The 20338-nt window shown below is 41.1% G+C and overlaps 1 protein-coding gene across 1 annotated transcript; it reads left to right on the top strand.

Moving 5' to 3' along the window:
* Positions 1 to 7457: 7457 nt before the first annotated feature.
* Positions 7458 to 19999, top strand: LOC128064011 (zinc finger protein 501-like). Its single transcript, XM_052656832.1, has 6 exons — positions 7458 to 7565; positions 13211 to 13337; positions 17247 to 17386; positions 18179 to 18706; positions 19127 to 19349; positions 19764 to 19999. Exons 1-6 carry the CDS (start codon positions 7458 to 7460, stop codon positions 19997 to 19999), a joined length of 1362 nt encoding a protein of 453 aa, XP_052512792.1.
* The last annotated feature ends 339 nt before the right edge of the window (positions 20000 to 20338 follow it).

Raw genomic sequence — 20338 nt, 5'->3', positions numbered from 1 at the left:
GGAAATTTACATTTAATGAAAGGGCATGTGAAATACTGAGAGGATGTTATGATGGACATAACCAAATGAGGACAGTTTCTCATAATATAAACAGTACTGCCAAAAGAAAAGGAGGATATGAACCAAACTGGGAAAAACGCCCATTTCAGTCATTAATATCAGCTGAGAAGTGTATGTTCTCAGCAAAGACCCATGCTTTTTTGAAATGTACATGTTCTCTGAAAGGAAATATGGAAAATCTGGAAAGTCACCTAATCTATACTGCAAATACTCATTCAAACCTTTCTGAATGCAGGTTTCAGTTTAACACACAGTAAAATATGTCTGAAAACCAGGTATTTAAAATTTAGGTTAAAAATTCCCAGTATAATCAGTTTGAGGGATCTTTTAGCCAGAGTTCAATATTCTTCAACCAACAGCTATTTTCTTCTTGTTCCAAAGTCTGTAATGTTGCTTATTTTGAAAGAGACTAATCCAACCATCATGGTTGAAGACATATCACAGTATACTTAATGTGAAAGAATTTTTCATGTGTAATAAAATGGGGAAAGCTTTAAGCAAGAACGCTACCTCCAACAATCACAAGAATATTTATAGGGAAGGGAGAAGATTTTCATGCAATGAAACTGGGCATAATGGTGACTGAGATTCAAGTCTTATGAATCATCAGGGACCTCAGTCTTCAGATAATGATTTTAAAAGTAATAAATGTATGAATATCTTTTATCAATGATCACATCTTTCTCTATATAAGAGAAATTAATCTTTAAAACATATTCAACAGCAGAGTATTCAAAATCCACAGAAGCATAACAAGTGTAATAAATGTGGTAAAGTCTTGCTAAACCATTAAACCTAAATAGACATAGGAAAATTCATACAGGAAGGCAACCTTTCATGTGTACAGAATGTAGCAAAGCTTTTAACCAGTACTCATATCTCACTCAGCATCAGCAAATTCATACTGGAGAGAAGCCTTATAAATATATGTAATGTGGAAAAATTAATCTGATATCCATTCTTGCTAGACATTTGAAAATTCATGTTGGTAATGCAGAGAAGACTTAAATGTACAGAATGTGGCAAGGCCTTTATCCATTGCTCAAAATTTATTCAACATAAGAGAATCCATACTGAGGAGAAGCCTTATAAATGCACAGAGTGTGGCAAAACTTTAATCATAGTTCAATTCTTAATAGGCATCCGATAATTCATACTGGAGAGAAACCTTATAAATATAAGGGTTGTGGCAAAGCCTATAGCCAAATTCCTAGCTTTATTCAACATTGGCGAATTTGTACAGGAAACCATTCCGATGTAAAGAATGTGGCAAAGCCTTTACCCAGAGCTCAAGTCTTCGTCAACATCAGAGAATTCATCCTTCAGAGAAAACTTAAAAACTTAAATGTAAGGAAAGTGGCAAAGGCTTTCATCAGAGCTCTCACCTCACTAGACATCAGAGAGCACGTACTGGAGAGAAACTCTAGTAATGTCATAAGTGATGGAAGAGATTAGTCCTAAATGTACACCTTAATAACCCGAGAGCATTTCTGCAGGAAAGATATGTGATGGTGTAAAAAAAAAAAAGTAGGAAAGTTGTAATAAAAATCAACTCTAAATAAATATCAGAGGATGCATACTAGGAAGCATTTCATCAATTCCTTCCCTGACATTCCTCTGAAGGACAATTACTGCGGATAGTAATCCATAGTTAAAACACAAAGAAAATTGATATGTTAGAATGGATCCCAGGATGAAGGGTTGTGTGTGGAGTGGTTACAAGTATTTGCAATGTATTCTTGCTTGTTTTGACATATTTGAGATTATTTCAAAACCAAACGAAAGTAACTCAACTCTCAAAATACAGCATGTTATGGTTTCTTTCTACTGTGTATGTGAACTCAAGTTTTTAATGGTTGCTGACTCAGTGATAAGAGAATCCCTTCTATCTGAGGTAGGAACCATTGGTATTTATTCTCCATTAAGGACATTAAGGACATAGTAATATAACGTGTACACTGAACATCTAAATGGAGGTGTTTCTCATTGGTGTCAAACAACCCTGTAGGTCACCATGATGTAAGTGTTCAAGGAATAATTCCACATATTAAAGTCAGACAGAGGTTTGTTCTAAATTTTCAATGTCACTGGCTTTTTAAGGATAATACAATGACAGTTCACTGAAATTTTGATATATTTTTATACTATCAACAGAAGTCATGAATATTAATTAACATGTTTGAAATAAAGACTTCTCTGATACCCTGGAAAATATGGGAAACCCTTCCCAGAAAAATCATGTAATTAATCTATGCCTTGTTGATTAAATGATTAACCTTCCTTTTGTAACCATAGAAAGCACAACTCTCACACCATTGTATCAGAAAAATGAATATCATTGTCTATACTTGTAATCTGTATTCTAATCAAGGATCACACAGTGGATTGTAAAAGGTTTTGTTCTGACTACGTGTGATATTCATACATGCTAATCAATAAAACTGAATGGTTTCTGGTGATGCAGTTGCTGTGTAATGAATGAAGTGTTTACCTACCACCGACATTAACCTATCCCACCTTATTTAAGGTTGCAGGGAAGAATGCATAGCAGTGAACTATTAGGTAGCACAGTGGGATGACATCTGTTACTGCCCTTAAGCCTCATATAATTTGATCATGTATTTCCCGTCATTTATCCATGGTACTTTTTCCCCCTCTCTGTAACGGCAGGGACATTGTGATGGTTCTAATAAGAAGGATCATACAGAGTACTGTTGAGAGCTTCCCTGACTGCTCCATGCTGTTGCTGCCTCAGCATCTGTCTAGGGAGCAGGCAGCCTGCAGGTCTTTGAACTCACACCAGCCAGTCCTGTGAGCACCTCCACTAGATGACCCCCTTCCTTGAGACCAGCAATCTTGCTGAACCCCAGGGTCTACTGCACAGGCCCCCCTTCAATGACACCCTCAGACCTCACCAGATTCCTGCTCCTCTGGTTTGAATGGACCCAATCCACGCTCAGCCTGGGGAGCCCACAGCACTTCACTCAGGGTCCCTTAGAAAGGCCTGAACCCCAAGTACTGGACCTTTTTCTACCTGGTTCTAGCTTTGACCTTCCTCAGGGGCCCTCAAGGCTTCCTGTGAATTCTCTCAGGACCTAGAGTCATAAACTCACCTGCTTCAATCATTCTATGTTCTGTTAGCTAAAACTTTTCAGGGGCTCATTTAAGCAAATGTAAATTTAACGAAGTCACAAAAAGCATAATTAAAAGCCATGATGGGAAAGTTCTGAACCAAGATTTAAAAAATCTTACCCTGTATAATTCTTAGCACAAGTTTCTTGTCTAGGCTTAGAGGAACTGTTTTCTCATGGCCTTGGCATACTTTGAATGCAAGATATAAATATCTGAAGATATATACATCATATAATTTATATAACACACATAGGATAAAATATATAAATATCTGAAGGTATACACCTTATCAGTGAGAAAACCAAGAAGGAATATGTGAGTGTATGTGTATTCGTACACATTTAACTTAGAGAATTTAGAAAGGCTAGATCAAAACTGGTCATTTTAGACTTGCAGATGATTGACTAAAAACTGCAAAACTTGTCAATTTGTCAATTAATCTGTTTTGTCTATTTTTCATGGAATTCATTTCCTTAAATGTCAGGAGGTTACATTTTTTAAGGAACTTCCACACTGTGCTCCCCCCGTGACTGCCCCAGTTTACATTCCCTCCAGCCGTGTAGGAGGTTCCCTGATCTCCAAGCCTCCTCAGCGTTTATGATATTATTAGAGGGCTCTTTGCTAATTGTTATTCTGACTGGCATGAGGTGATGCATCATTGTAGGTTTGTTTTGTATTTCTTATTGTTTAGCGCTGGTGAGGATCTTTCATTTGCCTCTTGCCCATCTAAAAGAGCAAGTTGCCCCACCCAGGCTCAGCAGTTGTGGCGCACAGGCTTAGTTGCCCCAAAGCATGTGGAGTATTCCTGGACCAGGGATCAAGCCCGTGTCCCCTGCACTGTCAGATGGATTCTCCACCACTGGGTGACCCATCTGTTTAGCTTTGTTTCCTTTTGAGATGCATATATATTTTGTATTGGAATATAATTGCTTTACAATGTTGTGTTGGTTTCTGCTGTACGACATCATCAATCAGCCATAAGTATACATGAATCTGCCCCCTCTTGAACCTCCCTCCCGTGATCTCCATTTCACCCCTCTGGTCAGCACAGAGCGCCAAGCTGAGTTCCCTGTGCTATCCAGCAGCTTTCCACTAGCTACCTGTTCTAACCATCAGTTCAGTTCAGTTCATTTCACTTGCTCAGTCATGTCCAAGTCTTTGCGACCCCATGGGCTGCAGCACACCAGGCCTCCCTGTCCATCACCAACTCGCAGAGTTTACTCAAACTCATGTCCATTGAGTCGGTGATGCCATCCAACCATCTCATCCTCGGTCGTCCCCTTGTCCTCCCCACTTCAATCATTCCCAGCATCAGAGGCTTTTCAAATGAGTCAGCTTTTCACATGAGGTGGCCAATGTACTGGAGTTTCAGCTTCAGCATCAGTCCTTCCAATGAACACCCAGGACCGATCTCCCTTAGGAGGGGCTGGCTGGATCTCAGTGCAGTCCAAGGGCCTCACAAGAGTCTTCTCCAGCATTTCAGCCACGGTGGTGTATGTGTGTCAGTGGGGCTCTTCAGTTTGTCCCCCTCTTCTTCTCCTGCTGAGAGGGTAACTGGCAGAAAGGCCAGGGGTCTCCAAATGGAGAAAATAGCCAGCAAGTGTCAGACATTTTTATCTCCCTTAAGGGCAGGAAGGAACAAACTGGCAATTTTTTTTTTTTTCCTTCTCTATACAAATTTAAAAGGAGGTTTCTCTTAAAATTCTGTGTTGCCATAATGACACCTGGTTTTACTTGAAGTAAACCATTGCCTTTTTCTTATGAAAATGTTTATCTTAAGCTATACTAATGTACTATACATTTACCCCAAACTCTGTCTTCAAGTCGGTTCCACCTTTCGGGCTCAGAACCTACTTGATAAACCAGTATGTTATACTCAGATATCAAAGTTCCTCTAATCTACATAAATGACACTATTTGTATGGTGCTCTGCCCTTCTTCAAGATTCAAGTTAATCCTTTTATGGCCCAAGATGAACCATTTGGAGCCAAGATTATCCCAAAATACATCTTATGGGTGAGGGGCCTGGTACCATTCTAAGTTTTGAGACATTCCTTTCTTTCATTAACAGACTGCTGGTGACTATATAACATCCAGCTAAAGACTAGCGGGGGGTACTCTTTCTGCCCCCTTCTGATGCCTATGTCAGAAGCTTTCTCTATCTCCTTTATACTTTAATAAAACTTTATTACACAAAAGCTCTGAGCGATCAAGCCTCGTCTCTGGCCCCGGATTGAATTCTTCTCCTCCGGGGGCCAAGAATCCCGGCGTCATAATTCAACAACAACCTTTCAGCTGCCGTGGCCACACATCTGTTCTCTATATTTGTGCAAATATTGTCTTAACGGATATATATGGAATGTAAAAAAATAGTGTTGATGAACTTATTTACTGAGCAGGAATATAGGCGCAGAGTTAGTTCTTAAGGCATAAAATACATGGACAATCATGCCATGCATTTTACGAAGTGAAAGAAGCCCATTCAAAAATTCTAAAGAAAATAGGAATTTTACAATATGACACTTTGGTGTAGGTAAATGTTCATATGTGCTCAGTTGTGTCTGATTCTTTGTGAGCCCAGGGGCTGTAGCCCGCCAGGCTCCTCTGTCCATAGATTTCCCAGGAAAGGATACTGGAGTGGGTTTCCATTTCTTCCTACAGGGGATCTTCCTGACACAAGGATCGAACCCATGTCACCTGAATGTGCTGCATCGGCAGGTAGATTTCTTCCCACTCAGTCACCTGGGAATCTAACAGGAAATATAGAAGAGATTAAAAAGGTTTGTGGTTGCCATGGGTTTCAAAGGAGGGACTATGAATATCCTAAATCTAGAGAACTTTCAGGAGCATGAAATAATTTGTGTTAAACAGTTGTGATGGACACATGTTATTATAGATTTATCCAGAGGTATGCAGTGCACATCCCTAAAAGAGAAACATAAGGGTAAACTAAAGAGTTTGTCTATTTACTGTCCTTGTAGATTCATCAGTGGTAACAAATGCTCACTCTGGTGGGGAAAGGTAAGTAGGGAGATTGTCCACGTGTGGGAACAAGAGGTATATGGGAAACGTCTATACCTTATTCTCAATTCTGCTGTGGAACTAAATTTTCTACAAAGTTGGTACTGGTGATGCACACTGAATATTTTTTAGAATATAGAATATTAGAAAGACAGACATGCTTCTATCTTTAATTTTTCCTTGGTCATTATACTTTAAAGATGTGAGAAAATAGAGCTCTCTAAATGGCACAGACAACAAACTGTGGCAGTTGATTCATAAAACCTAGAAAAACGCACACACAGGAAGTAGAACAACACTCTCACGTGTTAATTCATGTTAATGTAACTTACGACAACACCAATCATTATTTCCTTGGTTGGTCATCAGATAGTATTTAGGGCATCATTTTCAAAGGCATTTGTCTCTGCCCACACACACTTGTTAATCTAGTGTGCCTTGCTCAGTTCAGTTCAGTTCAGCTGCTCACTCCTGTCTTACTCTTTGCGACCCCATGGACTGCAGCTCGCCAGGCCTCCTGCTGCCTCTGGTTTATTTTTAAAGAAAGCTGTGATGGAAACACTTCCAGGCTCCTGGTCTCTGAAGTTGGAGGTGCCACACCTGCAGAGAGGTGGTCACAATGCAAATCATTTTGTGAAAACCAGGCTGCAGACTTCCGTGAAAAAACTAAGGACATCTTTGGGAAGAATTCTGCAAGTAAAGTCTGGCAGGAACCCAAGACCCCCAGGTGATTCCCACCAAACACTCACCTCTCCCCTCCCCTCCCCCAAGGGCGCAGGCACAGCCCGAGGCCCACCACACCCATCCTAGAAAGAGCCCCTCCCCAGGGAATCAGATTGACCTTTGCTTCTAGATGTTCTCGCCCTAAATCCTCCCTTACTGAGGTCTCAGATGTGCCAAATGTGAGGTTTCCCTCAGGGCTCCTGAATGCAGGTCTTCCTCTTGCATTTTTTCAAAACCCTCCTAGGCTGGGTCAGGTAGCCCAGAAGTAGGGTCCATTGTCTCTGGTGAATTGTTCTGTGGCCTGCTCTCTGTAATGCAAAAAGGAAGGAGAGGAACTAGCCAGGAAGATCTGCCAATAGAATGGAGCACCAGGATGTGATTAGCATATCAGGTTAGTCTTGCTTACCCACTACAGATCAGGAACCCAGAAAGTCAGCAAAGAGCTCGGAAAAGGGTGAGAGAAACAAGAAAACGTTTTCTTCTTTTTCACTGCAGCAGTTGCAGGTTAAAAGGCTGTATGGATGTCTTTGAAGGTATTTTCTCAACATGCAGATGTGAGTTTGAGATTTCATATCCCCACAGAAGACGCAGAGCAGGAGGAAGAAGAGGAGGCAATGGCAGCTTCTCAGGTAATTGTCCTGCCCCGGGTGTGGGGCTGTGTCTGGTTTTCCTCCTGACATGCCTGGACTGAGAATCTGCAAACCTTTAGTTCTCTGCTTCTAAGTTTTCTGCCTGGAGGGCTTGTTATCACCTTCTTATTTTTCCCTTTTTTTTTTTTTTTAAATAGTGAAAACCAGCTGTTCAGTTTCGTCTCCCTCATATTCCAGAGCCTTTTCTCCATTGTCTGTATCCTGGCTTTCTATAGAGCATGATGAATTCTCAACATGAAATAGTGACTTTCAATGTTGAATACATTCCCTTTGTGAGAGATCAATACGGGGAGGCACTGATATCTGAGATTCCCATTGGGATGTGGTTCGGTGTTAGGATCTTAGGGAAGTCGAGGAATGCCGTGATGAATTTACATGTGGATGCAATTCAGCTCTCTTGAACAGGAGTAAGAAAGTGCCCTTGCTAATAGAATGAACTCAGCATTCCAGAATTTTTCAGAAGTGTAAGTAGCAGAGACAATCCTCTATACCAATAAGAAAAAGATACTAATTAGATGGACTATTAAGCTACAGATCATGGGAGGTACATAGGAGGTGGAATTTGCAGAAAACTGACATTTTTCATGACAGATTGAGATCATGGTTTTCCTAATATTGCCAAGATGTCTGGCAGTAATAATGCATTTTTCCATGTACTCTTACCCCATGACCTCTGATGTTCACTGGTTCAGGTGTTAGTTACTCTTTGCTTTGAAAAATGAACACTGTCAGCTAAAACAGATGCACAACTTGAGAGATGTGAATTAAGTTTCATTTGGGGCAAAATGAGGGCAGCAGCCCAGGAGACAGCATCTCAGAGAACTCTGAAAAACTGCTCCAAAGAGCCAGTGGAGGAAGGTCAATATGTGACTTTGGTGAAGGGGGGAGTTCAGTGCAATCAAGCACTTATTTTACAAAAGGTTTTCTGCTAGGCTTGAGAAACTGAAGTCATCATTTAGCGGTTTAGTGCTTTCTAGAAATGAAGAGATGCAAGGATTGGGATCATGAAAGCAGTTCCTGAAAATATCTGACTCTAAAGACCTGTTCCACCAGATTCCCTGTAGCAGAGTACCTCAGTTCACCCTGAACTCCCTCGAGGGGATTGAAGTCAGTTGGAGCACCATAGGGTTCATTCTCCCCAGAGGCAGATGGCAAAGGCCCTTGTTGTTGTTTAGTTCAGTTCAGTCACTCAGTTGTGTCTGACTCTTTGCAACCCCATGAATCACAGCACGCCAGGCCTCCCTGTCCATCACCAACTGCCGGAGTTCACTTAGACTCACATCCATCGAGTCAGTGATGCCATCCAGCCATCTCATCCTTGGTCGTCCCCTTCTTCTCCTGCCCCCAGTCCCTCCCAGCATCAGAGTCTTTTCCAATGATCAACACTTCGCATGAGGTAGCCAAAGTACTGGACCTTCAGCGTTAGCATCATTCCTTCCAAAGAAATCCCAGGGCTGATCTCCTTCAGAATGGACTGGTTGGATCTCCTTGCAGTCCAAGGGACTCTAAAGAGTCTTCTCCAACACCACAGTTCAAAAGCATCAATTCTTCAGCACTCAGCCTTCTTCACAGTCCAACTCTCACATCCATTCATGACCACAGGAAAAACCATAGCCTTGACTAGAAAGACGTTAGTCGGCAAAATAATGTCTCTGCTTTTAAATATGCTATCAAGGTTGGTCATAATTTTTCTTCCAAGGAGTAAGCGTCTTTTAATTTCATGGCTGCAGTCACCATCTGCAGTGATTTTGGAGCCCAAGAAAATAAAGTCTGACACTGTTTCCACTGTTTCCTCATCTATTTGCCATGAAGTGATAGGACCGGATGCCATGATCTTCATTTTCTGAATGTTGAGCTTTAAGCCAACTTTTTCACTCTCATCTTTTACTTTCATCAAGAGGCTTTTTAGTTCCTCTTCACTTTCTGCCATAAGGGTGGTGTCATCTGCATATTTGAGGTTATTGATATTCCTCCTGGCAATCTTGATTCCAGCTTGTGTTTCTTCCAGTCCAGCGTTTCTCATGATGTACCCTAAATAGAAGTTAAATAAGCAGGGTGACAATATACAACCTTGTCATACTCCTTTTCCTATTTGGAACCAGTCTGTTGTTCCATGTCCAGTTCTAACTGTTGCTTCCTGACTTGCATGCAGGTTTCTCAAGAGGCAGGTCAGGTGGTCTGGTATGCCCATCTCTCTCACAATTTTCCACAGTTTATTGCAATCCCCATAGTCAAAGGCTTTGGCATAGTCAATAAAGCAGAAATGGATGTTTTTCTGGAACTCTCTTGCTTTTTCCATGATCCAGCGCATGTTGGGCATTTGATCTCTGGTTCCTCTGCCTTTTCCAAAACCAGCTTGAACATCAGGAAGTTCATGGTTCACGTATTGCTGTATCCTTGCTTGGAGAATTTTGAGCATTGCTTTACTAGCATCTGAGATGAGTACAAATGTGTGGTAGTTTGAGCATTGTTTGGCATTGCCTTTCTTTGGGATTGGAATGAAAACTGACATTTTCCAGTCCTGTGGCCACTGCTGAGTTTTCCAAATTTGCTGGCATATTGAGTGCATCAATTTCACAGCATCATCTTTCAGGATTTGAAACAGCTCAACTGGAATTCCATCATCTCCACTAGCTTTGTTCATAGTGATGCTTTCTAAGGCCCACTTGACCTCACATTCCAAGATGTCTGGCTCTAGATGAGTGATCACAGCATCGTGATTATCTGGGTCGTGAAGATCTTTTTTGTACAGTTCTTCTGTGGATTCTTGCCACCTCTTCTTAATATCTTCTGCTTCTGTTAGGTCCATACCATTTCTGTCCTTTATCGAGCCCATCTTTGCATGAAATGTTCTCTTGGTATCTCTAATTTTCTTGAAGAGATCTCTAGTCTTTCCCATTCTGTTCTTTTCCTCTCTTTCTTTGCCTTGATCACTGAAGAAGGCTTTCTTATCTCTTCTTGCTATTCTTTGGAACTCTGCATTCAGATGCTTATATCTTTCCTTTTCCCTTTTGCTTTTCACTCTCTTCTTTTCACAGCTATTTGTAAGGCCTCACCAGACAGCCATTTTGCTTTTTTGCATTACTTTTCCATGGGGATGGTCTTCATCCTTGTCTCCTATACAGTGTCACGAACCTCATTCCATAGTTCATCAGGCACTCTATCTATCAGATCTAGGCCCTTAAATCTTTTTCTCACTTCCTGTGTAGAATCATAAGGGATTTGATTTAGTTCATACCTGAATGGTCTAGTGGTTTTCCCTACTTTTCTTCAATTTCAGTCTGAATTTGGTAATAAGGAGTTCATGATCTCAGCCTCGGTCATCTCCTGGTCTTGTTTTTGTTGAATGTATAGAGCTTCTCCATCTTTGGCTGCAAGGAATATAATCAATCTGATTTCGGGGTTGACCATCTGGTGATGTCCATGTGTAGAGTCTTCTCTTGTGTTGTTGGAAGAAGGTGTTTGCTATGACCAGTGCATTTTCTCAGCAAAACTCTATTAGTCTTTGCCCTGCTTCATTCTGCATTCCAAGGCCAAATTTGCCTGTTACTGCAGGTGTTTCTTGACTTCCTACTTTTGCATTCCAGTCCCCTATAATGAAGAGGACATCTGTTTTGGGTGTTAGTTCTAAAAGGTCTTGTTCTGTCTCTGCCGATCCTCTTGGCAAGTGCCAATTTGTAGTTGACAACACTCCTGTGTGTTTAGTAGAGATGCTGGGATTTGGGAGTGGGGATTTTCATCACTCAAGCCCAGGTCTGATCATTTTCAGTACGTTCCACGCTAACATCACAGATAGAGTCTCATTACATTTCTCTATTTTCCAAAATGTTTACAAGAATGATATTACTCTGAATCTATGTTCAACTGTGTTAAATTTTAAGATAGAGTTCCATGCAAATGGTAGATTTTTCAGGAAATTTAAAAATTCAGAACCAGTGGTGTCTGTTTTTTAATTCATTGGGTATGTCTGCACTGTAGTCTATTTTAAAAAAATTAAAATAGTATTGTCACACGAGTGAATGTTCCTCGGTTCTTTGTCTCCTCACAACAAAGATTTGGAGTGACGAAGATTAAAGCGTTTGGCGCATCACAGCTCTCGAGTCTTGGACAAACTGTGTTATAGCTCTTAGGCAAATCAGTGTTAGAACTCTATTTTATTTAGAAAATAGCAGGAGAATCCATCCTCGAAGCGTGAGGGCATGCCAACCCAAAGACCTGAAGGGAAGAGAGTGGAGGAGCGCGTGGGGGAGGGAGAAAGAGAGAGGGAGAGAGAGAAAGCGCTTTGGCTAATCCTTTTACATGTTTTTTCCTCCACCTGGGCCTGCCCTATGCAAATTGGGTTTAGCCAGGAGTGTTGTTTGTTCTACCTGAAGTCTTCACTCTGCTCCTCAGACCTTCCTTGTCTTTTAGCCACTGCTATTTTGGACTCCTTTTCCATATTCTACCTACCTAACAATATCATCCTCAGATATTTATGTACATTTTCAATCAGTTAAAAATTATCCTGATTTTATTGCTATGACCATTTTTCTCTTAATAAGTATATAGTCCCATTTTAGTGTATGTCTGTATATATGAACATGTTAACATCATTTGAATGATTTTCTTTCTTTTTCTTTTTTGAAGATTCTCTGAAATAGGGAATAGCTACCCACTCCAGTATTCATGCCTTGAGAATCCCATGGACAGAGAATCCTGGCAGGCTACAGTCCCTGGGGTTGCACACGACTGAGTGACTAACACTTTTCTTGTTTTTAGTATTATTTACAAATACAGAAATTTCTATAAACTTTCATTAGAGTTACCTCTGTGCATTTGTCTGTGTTTGATTAAAGTCTAGAGTCACAAACTGAAGTAAAAGTTGCTACTGCTGCTAAGTCGCTCCAGACGTGTCTGACTCTGCGATCCCATAGACTGCAACCCACGAGGCTCCCCCTTCCCTTAAGCTGTCATTTAAAGAATGTTTGTTAAAATATTTGCCAAAAGATTCTACAGCAACTTTATTGATTTTAAATTATGTCTGGTATACATTCAAGACTCTGAAAACTGTCAGAAAATAGTATATACCAGATCGTTAAAATGATTCCCGTCACCGAGGTTACTATCCTATCAGACCTCTAAAATCTGTAAAGCACTTAAATTTCAAAGTTAAGTGTGAATTCTTTCCTTACTATTCTACTTCGTTGCTGTTCAAACATTGTCACTCATGGAGCAGAATTTTCAACATTACTAGCTCAAATAAGCTTGTGAAAAATGTGGCACACTGAGCCCACTCCAGGACATTTGGATCAGGAAATGCTTTTTAAAAATATTGACGGTTTCTTTTGATAAACAGTTTATCATCTGTCAACTGAGTACAACACTCAAAAATAAATATGCCAATGTTGATCTGATTATAATTTCTCTTTCAAATCAGAATAATTTCTGTAGTGGTTGATGGATCGTATCTCATCCTCTTTTCTTGGGGTTAAAAATGTGGTAGAAGATATTACTGTGTAAAAATTATATTCTTGTGTAACATCAGACATTCTCCTAAATCAAAACCATTTCTCTTACTGGTTTCCTCTTGGGTCACATTAGGAAGTCTTCCCATGACCACATGGCACCTGTACTTTGTATTTCAGGGATGGCTGACATTCTGGGATGTGGCCATAGACTTCACTGAAGAGGAGTGGGAATACCTGGACCTCGGGCAGCGAGAATTGTACAGGGACGTGATGTTAGAGAACTACAGGAACCTGGCCTCCTTGGGTGAGGATAACTGCCTTCCAGAATCCCTTCTCTACACACTAGGTTTTGGTTCCTGCATTTCTAGAATGTCTCCTAGAATCTTCTGCTCCTTATAATAGTTTCAGATCCCTGCTTTCTATGGGAAAATGGATATTTATGAGTTGAGAAAGAAGACTTCATGATGATTCATTATGATTCTAAATTTTTCTTGATGGAATGTGCCTCCTTCTTCTAGGTTAGTGGTAATTCTGTAGGTTCTGTAGTATGAAAGGGTGCCACTCTCCTTTATAAATCAGATTTCTCCTACTTACTTACTTTGGCCTTAGTAGTACTTGACTAGAATCTCAAGATCTTTTCTTTATGTAATTGTTAGTTATAAAAGTGCTTCAATAAAGTATTTGGGAATATAATTTTCTAGGCTATATTAACATTCAACGATGCCTTCTCTAGAATGTTAATAATGTAATAATGTAATGAGCAAGATTATGGTCATATCTGACTCTTTGTGACCCTATGGAATAGTCCATGGAGTTCTCCAGGGCAGAATACTGGAGTGGGTAGCCGTTCCCTTCTCCAGAGGATCTCCCCAACCCAGACATCAAACACAGGTCTCCCACAGTGCAGGTGGCTTCTTTACCAGCTGAGCCACCAGGGAATGTTCATACAGCTTAGGAAATCATGTCCCCAAATACTTTATTTCTAGGCTGTATTAACATTCGACCATGTTTTCTCTGGGCTTCCCAGGTAGCAGTAGTGGTAAAGAACCTGCCTGCCAATGCAGGAGACATAAAAGCAGTGGGTTCGATCCCTGGGTTGGGACAAACTCCTGGAGGAGGACATGACAACCCACTCAGTATTTTTGCCTGGACACTCCCATGGACAGAGGAGCCTGGCGGGCTACAGTCCATAGGGTGGCAAAGAGTCAGACGTGACTGGAGTGACTTAGCACATGTGCCTTCTCTTCTCACTTGAATACATATTAGATTGGAAACTGATGAATCTCTAGAAAAATGAATATTCCTTTTCCTGATAGCAGGTCTTGTGGTCTCTAAGCCAGACCTGCTCACCTTTCTGGAGCAAATGAAGAATCCCTGGGATGTAAGGAGACTGGAGACGCCAGCCATATACACAGGTAGGTGTGAATGGGTGGAGCTGATGAGTCAACAACAGGTCCAAGGATTAGTGAGGAATTCATCCTTTGTCATGTGGTTTGGGAAGATCTGCTTCAATGGAAATTATTTTGGAGAAGTCTGGGTTTCTTTCTGTTGCTGTCATAGGCGGATATCACCTGCCCCATTCTGTCATTTAAATCATTCCTGAATTCATCTCCAGTGATTACTTTTCTCAATCACAGCGAGAACTGAAATCCTTCTCTTGGCCTGTGACAACCTGCATGAATCGATTACTATTTCCTTTCTTGGGTAAGGGGTGATGCTGCTAGGAAAACTGCACATTTCTGAAAAACTCTAAGACGCTCTTATTAAAGTTTCTACCTCTAGATGACAGTGTGTGCGTGGAATTATAGACATACTGACAAAGTTCTAGAAATATTGGGGACAGAGGTTTGTTTTTTTTTCTTTTTCCTGACTTATAATTTCTAAAACACTGAAAGCTACAAATATGATCTTATAAATATTAAATTCAAGTAATTTCTTCACTGCATAAACCAAAACCTCCCTAAAGAGAAAGAATGCCAATCTCAGGGTTACTTCAAAGTTTCTGTTTTCTTCATATGAACTCATATGAAATGTTGTGTATTTGCCCCAATTCCTCAATGCTTAAAGACTTAAATATATTCAATTAACTCAAAGAATTTTCAAATAAATTTGCATAAGAACTTAAAGCGTCTACCTGCAATGCAGGAGACCCAGGTTCGATCCCTGGGTTGGGAAGATTCCCCTGGAGAACGAAATGGCAACCCACTCCAGTATTCTTGCCTGGAGAATCCCATGGACAGAGGAGCCTGAGCGGGCTTCTGTCCATGGGGTCGCAAAGAGTCGGACACGACTGAGTGACTTCACTTCACTTCAAGAACTTAAAACATTTTCCACCATATTTTCAATGGTTTCAAACTACTACAATGTTTAGACAATAGAATCTTTTTAAAACGTTCTTATTGCAGTATCAGTGGTTTACAATGTTCTACAGCAAAGACAATCCATTTTACGTATAGATATCTACTCTTTTTAAGATTTCCTTCCCAATTAAATCTCCCCAGAGCATTGAGAGTGTTCTCATCATATTTTCAGTCTCATTTCTTAATTTCTCCAGAAATGTTTGTTTATTTAATTAATCTTGTTATCAGCTTCCCCAGACTTGTCCTACATGTCCTCGCTTTCTGATTAGACCTATGTCAGTATCATTTATGATCTTCATATTGAAACATCATATAGAACATGCTAAAATAAAACGTGGGTAAAGAATTAGAGGGCACCTAATGGCATCTGCATTTACGATGACTTAAGTCAAAGAGTGACCATTAGACTGCCTGCCTCTTCTTCACTTAGTGGAGCTGGTAGCTTTTTCTCTTGCTCCTTCCTCTACACCATACTTCTCTGTTGACTCACTTTGTCACATTTTCTGGGTCTGTGGTCTGTTCTGCAGGCTGCAGGATCCTAGCTCCTCTTCCCCCTAGGGGGTGAGTTTGCTCCACAGGCTTGTACCCTTATCCCCTTGATTTGGGGTTTGATTGCTGTTATTGTGACCTGAGCCTCCCCTGGATATTCAGGGGAGCTTCCCCTTGAATCTATGGTTGTCACTGGTCTGTCAGGGGTGGGGTCTGCACCCTGGTTGGTGGAGAAGAGCCCCCATTCCCTTTCTTCACTGTGATTCTGATCTGTGGCCAAGGCAGGTAGGATTGGAGGACAGTCAATGGGAGAGAAGCTACTAAGGATTGCTCCTCTGGGGATATTCACCTTGGGGTGTGCTCATGCGCTATGTGAGTCTCATGTGACCCCATGTTGGCACTGCTCTTGGACCCCTTCAACCATGGGCATGCTGGCACATGGCTCTGGTGTCTCTCAGATGTTGTTTTTACTGGAACACCAGCAGAGATCAAGTGAACTCAGGTCCCAGAATTGCATTCATGGAGCTGGACCTGCTGCGGTGCTATGGGGGCAACTCAGACTCTGGCCTGCCCCGCCCCATAGTATAAATCCCCACAGAGTCCACAGCTGCTAAAGCTACACCTCCCATGAGTGGGGAAGCCCTGGTTGTCCATTCAGATGCTCTAGGGGCTGAGTTGACAAAGCCAGTTGCAGGTATAAAAGCATGGTTTGTGCAACCGTCAGGAGAGACTTCAGGTTTTCTTCCTTAACCCTGGGGCTTAGCTGAGCTTTGAGCTCCTTCTCTGTGTGTGGGCCACCCACAGGTGTCTGCTCCAATGGCTGCCCCAGAGCACAGGAGTCTGCTGATTGTGGAAGAGGTGTATGGGGGGAGGCTGTGGCTGGAGCTCAACAGAGCCCACCCGGGTGGTGGCCCTTCCTCGTGCTGGGGGAGGAGGGGCCAGCACAGGGGGAGAGGGGCTGCAATGGTGGGTCTTCCCTTTGGGCATCACTCAACAATGGCACTCTGCTCTCTGGTGGTTCAGGCTTCCTCCACAAGCATTCTAGTTTATAGAGCTCCTCCCTCACCCCCATCCCCTCAGGATGTCTCCTCACAGCCCACAGCAGTCCTCTGCCTGGCTATGCTCTCCAGATCCCACATTTCGGCACCCAGCCTTTGTCTGCAGCAGCAGATACCCTCTCAGGCTGGGTGGGAAGGGCTGGCATCAATCCCATGTGTACAGGTCTCACTCTGTCCTGCTGCCACAGACCGTTGCCATGTTCTCTTCCCACAGAGAATGAGGCTCCCCTTCTGTCCCAGCTGAGCTCACACCAGCCCCAGTAGATAAGCATTGTACTAAGAAAACTTTCATTTGGTATCTTTCAGCTGTGTCTTCTCACAACACCCGTGGTTTGATGTCAAAGAATCCGAGATTAGAAAATTTAATCCAAAAAACAAACCTAGGAATAGATGAAAGAGCTCACCTTGGAAACGAACATTTAATGAAAGACCAGGAATATTCGGGGGTATGTGAAAGACCTAGAAGATGTTTATATGGACAGAAAAAAACTGAGACAGTTTCACACTATGCGGACATTACTGCCCAAAGAAATGAGCAATATGAGTCAAACTGGGGAAAATACCCGTTTCAGTTATCAACATCTGCAGAGAAGTGTATCTCTTCAAGCAAAGGCTTAAATCAATTTTTGAAACATACACCTTCTTTGAAGGGAAATGTGGAAAATCTGGAAAGTCAACCAGTCTCTACCGCAAATACTCATGCAAACCACTCTGAACACAGGCTTCGATTACACATACATTCAAGCATGTCTGAAAACCAGAAATTTAAAAATGATGGGCAAAATTCACACTATAATCAGTTTGAGGGATCTGTGAGCAAGGAGTCATTATTCTTCCACCAACAGACAGTTTCTCTCTGTTCCAAAATGTGTAATGTTGATAATAATGGAAGAGAGTTAATCCCACCATCATTGTTCACTACACATCATGATACGGTTAATACAGAACAACTTCTCAAGTGTAATAACACAAATCAGGCCTTAAGTAAGAGCTCTACCCCCGATAATTACAAGAATATTTACGATGGAGTGAGAAGCCATTCATGCAATGAAACTGGGTGTAAAACTGAACAAGACTCTTACCCTATGAAACATCAGGGACCTCAATCTTCAGACAAAGATTCTAAAAATAGTACATGGAGGAATATCTTTTATCAAACATCAGGTTTTCCCATAAATGAGAGTACACACACTGGAGAGAAGACTTACAATTGTGAATATGGTTGTGTTTGTAATCAGTCTTCAAATCTCACTCAACAGCAGAGTATTCAGAATCCACAGAAAAGTTACAAGTGTCAGAAATGTGAGAAAGCCTTTACTAACTCAACCAGTCTAAGTAGACACAGGAAAACTCATTCAGGATGGAAACCTTCCAAATGTACAGAGTGCAGCAACACCTTTAATCAGAATTCAGAGCTTAGTCAAGATCAGCAAGTCCACACTGGCAAGAAACCTTATGAATGTAAAGAATGTGAAAAAGCATTTAGGTCTTCCTCAAACATTAGTCAACGTCAGCGAATTCACACTGGGGAGAAGCATTATAAGTGTACAAAGTGTGGCAAAGCCTTTAATCAGAAGTCACATCTTACTGAACACCAGAGAATTCATACTGGAGAGAAGCGTTATAAATGCAAAGAATGCGGAAAAGCCTTCAGTCACAACTCAACTCTTACTAACCACCAGCGAATTCATACTGGGGAGAAGCCTTATAAATGTAAGGATTGTGGCAAAGCATTTAAACAGCTGTCATGTCTAACTAAACATCAAGTAATCCATACTGTAGAGAAGCCTTATAAATGTAAAGATTGTGGCAAAGAATTTAACCAGAGCTCAGGTCTTACTAACCATCAGAGAATTCATTGTGGAGAGAAGCCTTATAAATGTAAAGAATGTGGAAAAGTCTTCAGTCACCCCTCTAATTTTACTAAACACCAGCGAATTCATACTGGGGAGAGGCCTTATAAATGTAAGGATTGTGGCAAAGACTTTAGCAGGCACTCAGCTCTTACTTACCATCAGAAAATTCATACTGGAGAGAAGCCTTATAAATGTAAGGATTGTGGCAAAGCGTTTAGACAGCACTCATGTCTTACTAAACATCAAGTAATCCATACTGGAGAGAAATCTTATAAATGTAAAGAATGCGGAAAAGCCTTCAGTCAATACTCAACTCTTACTCAACACCAGAGAATTCATACTGGAGAGAAGCCTTATAAATGTAAGGATTGTGGCAAAGAATTTAACCAGTGCTCAAGTCTTACTTACCATCAGAGAATTCATACTGGAGAGAAGCTTTATAAATGTAAAGAATGTGGAAAAGCCTTCAGTCACTACTCAAATCTTACTCAACACCAGAGAATTCATTCTGGAGAGAAGCCTTATAAATGTAAAGAATGTGGAAAAGCCTTCAGTCACCCCTCAAATTTTACTAAACACCAGCGAATTCATACTGGGGAGAGGCCTTATAAATGTATGGATTGTGGCAAAGACTTTAGCAGGCACTCAGCTCTTACTTACCATCAGAGAATTCATACTGGAGAGAAGCCTTATAAATGTAAGGATTGTGGCAGAGCGTTTAGACAGTACTCATGTCTTACTAAACATCAAGTAATCCATACTGGAGAGAAATCTTATAAATGTAAAGAATGCGGAAAAGCCTTCAGTCAATACTCAACTCTTACTCAACACCAGAGAATTCATACTGGAGAGAAGCCTTATAAATGTAAGGATTGTGGCAAAGAATTTAACCAGTGCTCAAGTCTTACTTACCATCAGAGAATTCATACTGGAGAGAAGCTTTATAAATGTAAAGAATGTGGAAAAGCCTTCAGTCACTACTCAAATCTTACTCAACACCAGAGAATTCATACTGGAGAGAAGCCTTATAAATGTAAAGAATGCGGAAAAGCCTTCAGTCACTACTCAAATCTTACTCAACACCAGAGAATTCATACTGGAGAGAAGCCTTATAAATGTAAGGATTGTGGCAAAGAATTTAACCAGTGCTCAGGTCTTACTTACCATCGGAGAATTCATACTCGAGAGATGCCTTATAAATGAAAAGAATGCGGAAAAGCCTTCAGGCACCACTCAAGTATTATTCAACACCAGCGAATTCATACTGGAGAGAAAACTTACAAATGTAAAGAATGTGGAAAAGCCTTCATCAAGCACTCACGTCTTACCCAACAACAGATAATTCATATGGAGAAGTGACAAAGGCTTTAATCAGAGCTCTCGCCTTATTAGAGATCAGAGAGCACGTACTGGAGAGAAACCCTAGTAATAAGTGATGGAAGAGGTTTGTCCTAAACATACACCTCAGAAAATACAAGACCATTTATTTAAGAAAGATAAGGAATGACATAAACAAAATGTCAAAAATTATTTAATAACAAT

This window comes from Budorcas taxicolor, chromosome 18, assembly GCF_023091745.1.
Source record: "Budorcas taxicolor isolate Tak-1 chromosome 18, Takin1.1, whole genome shotgun sequence".
Taxonomy (NCBI): Eukaryota; Metazoa; Chordata; class Mammalia; order Artiodactyla; family Bovidae; genus Budorcas; species Budorcas taxicolor.
This window is presented reverse-complemented; position numbering and strand designations above follow the sequence as displayed.

What these genes read in the sequence shown, in the direction of transcription:
- LOC128064011 (XM_052656832.1), top strand. Translation starts at nt 7,458, where the DNA reads ATGTCTTTGAAGGTATTTTCTCAACATGCAGATGTGAGTTTGAGATTT. An exon ending in CAGGAACCTGGCCTCCTTGG is followed by an intron (nt 13,338 to 17,246) that starts GTGAGGATAACT and finishes GGTATCTTTCAG; the next exon opens with CTGTGTCTTCTCACAACACC. An exon ending in AGAATGTGGAAAAGCCTTCA is followed by an intron (nt 19,350 to 19,763) that starts GTCACCCCTCAA and finishes AATGTGGAAAAG; the next exon opens with CCTTCAGTCACTACTCAAAT.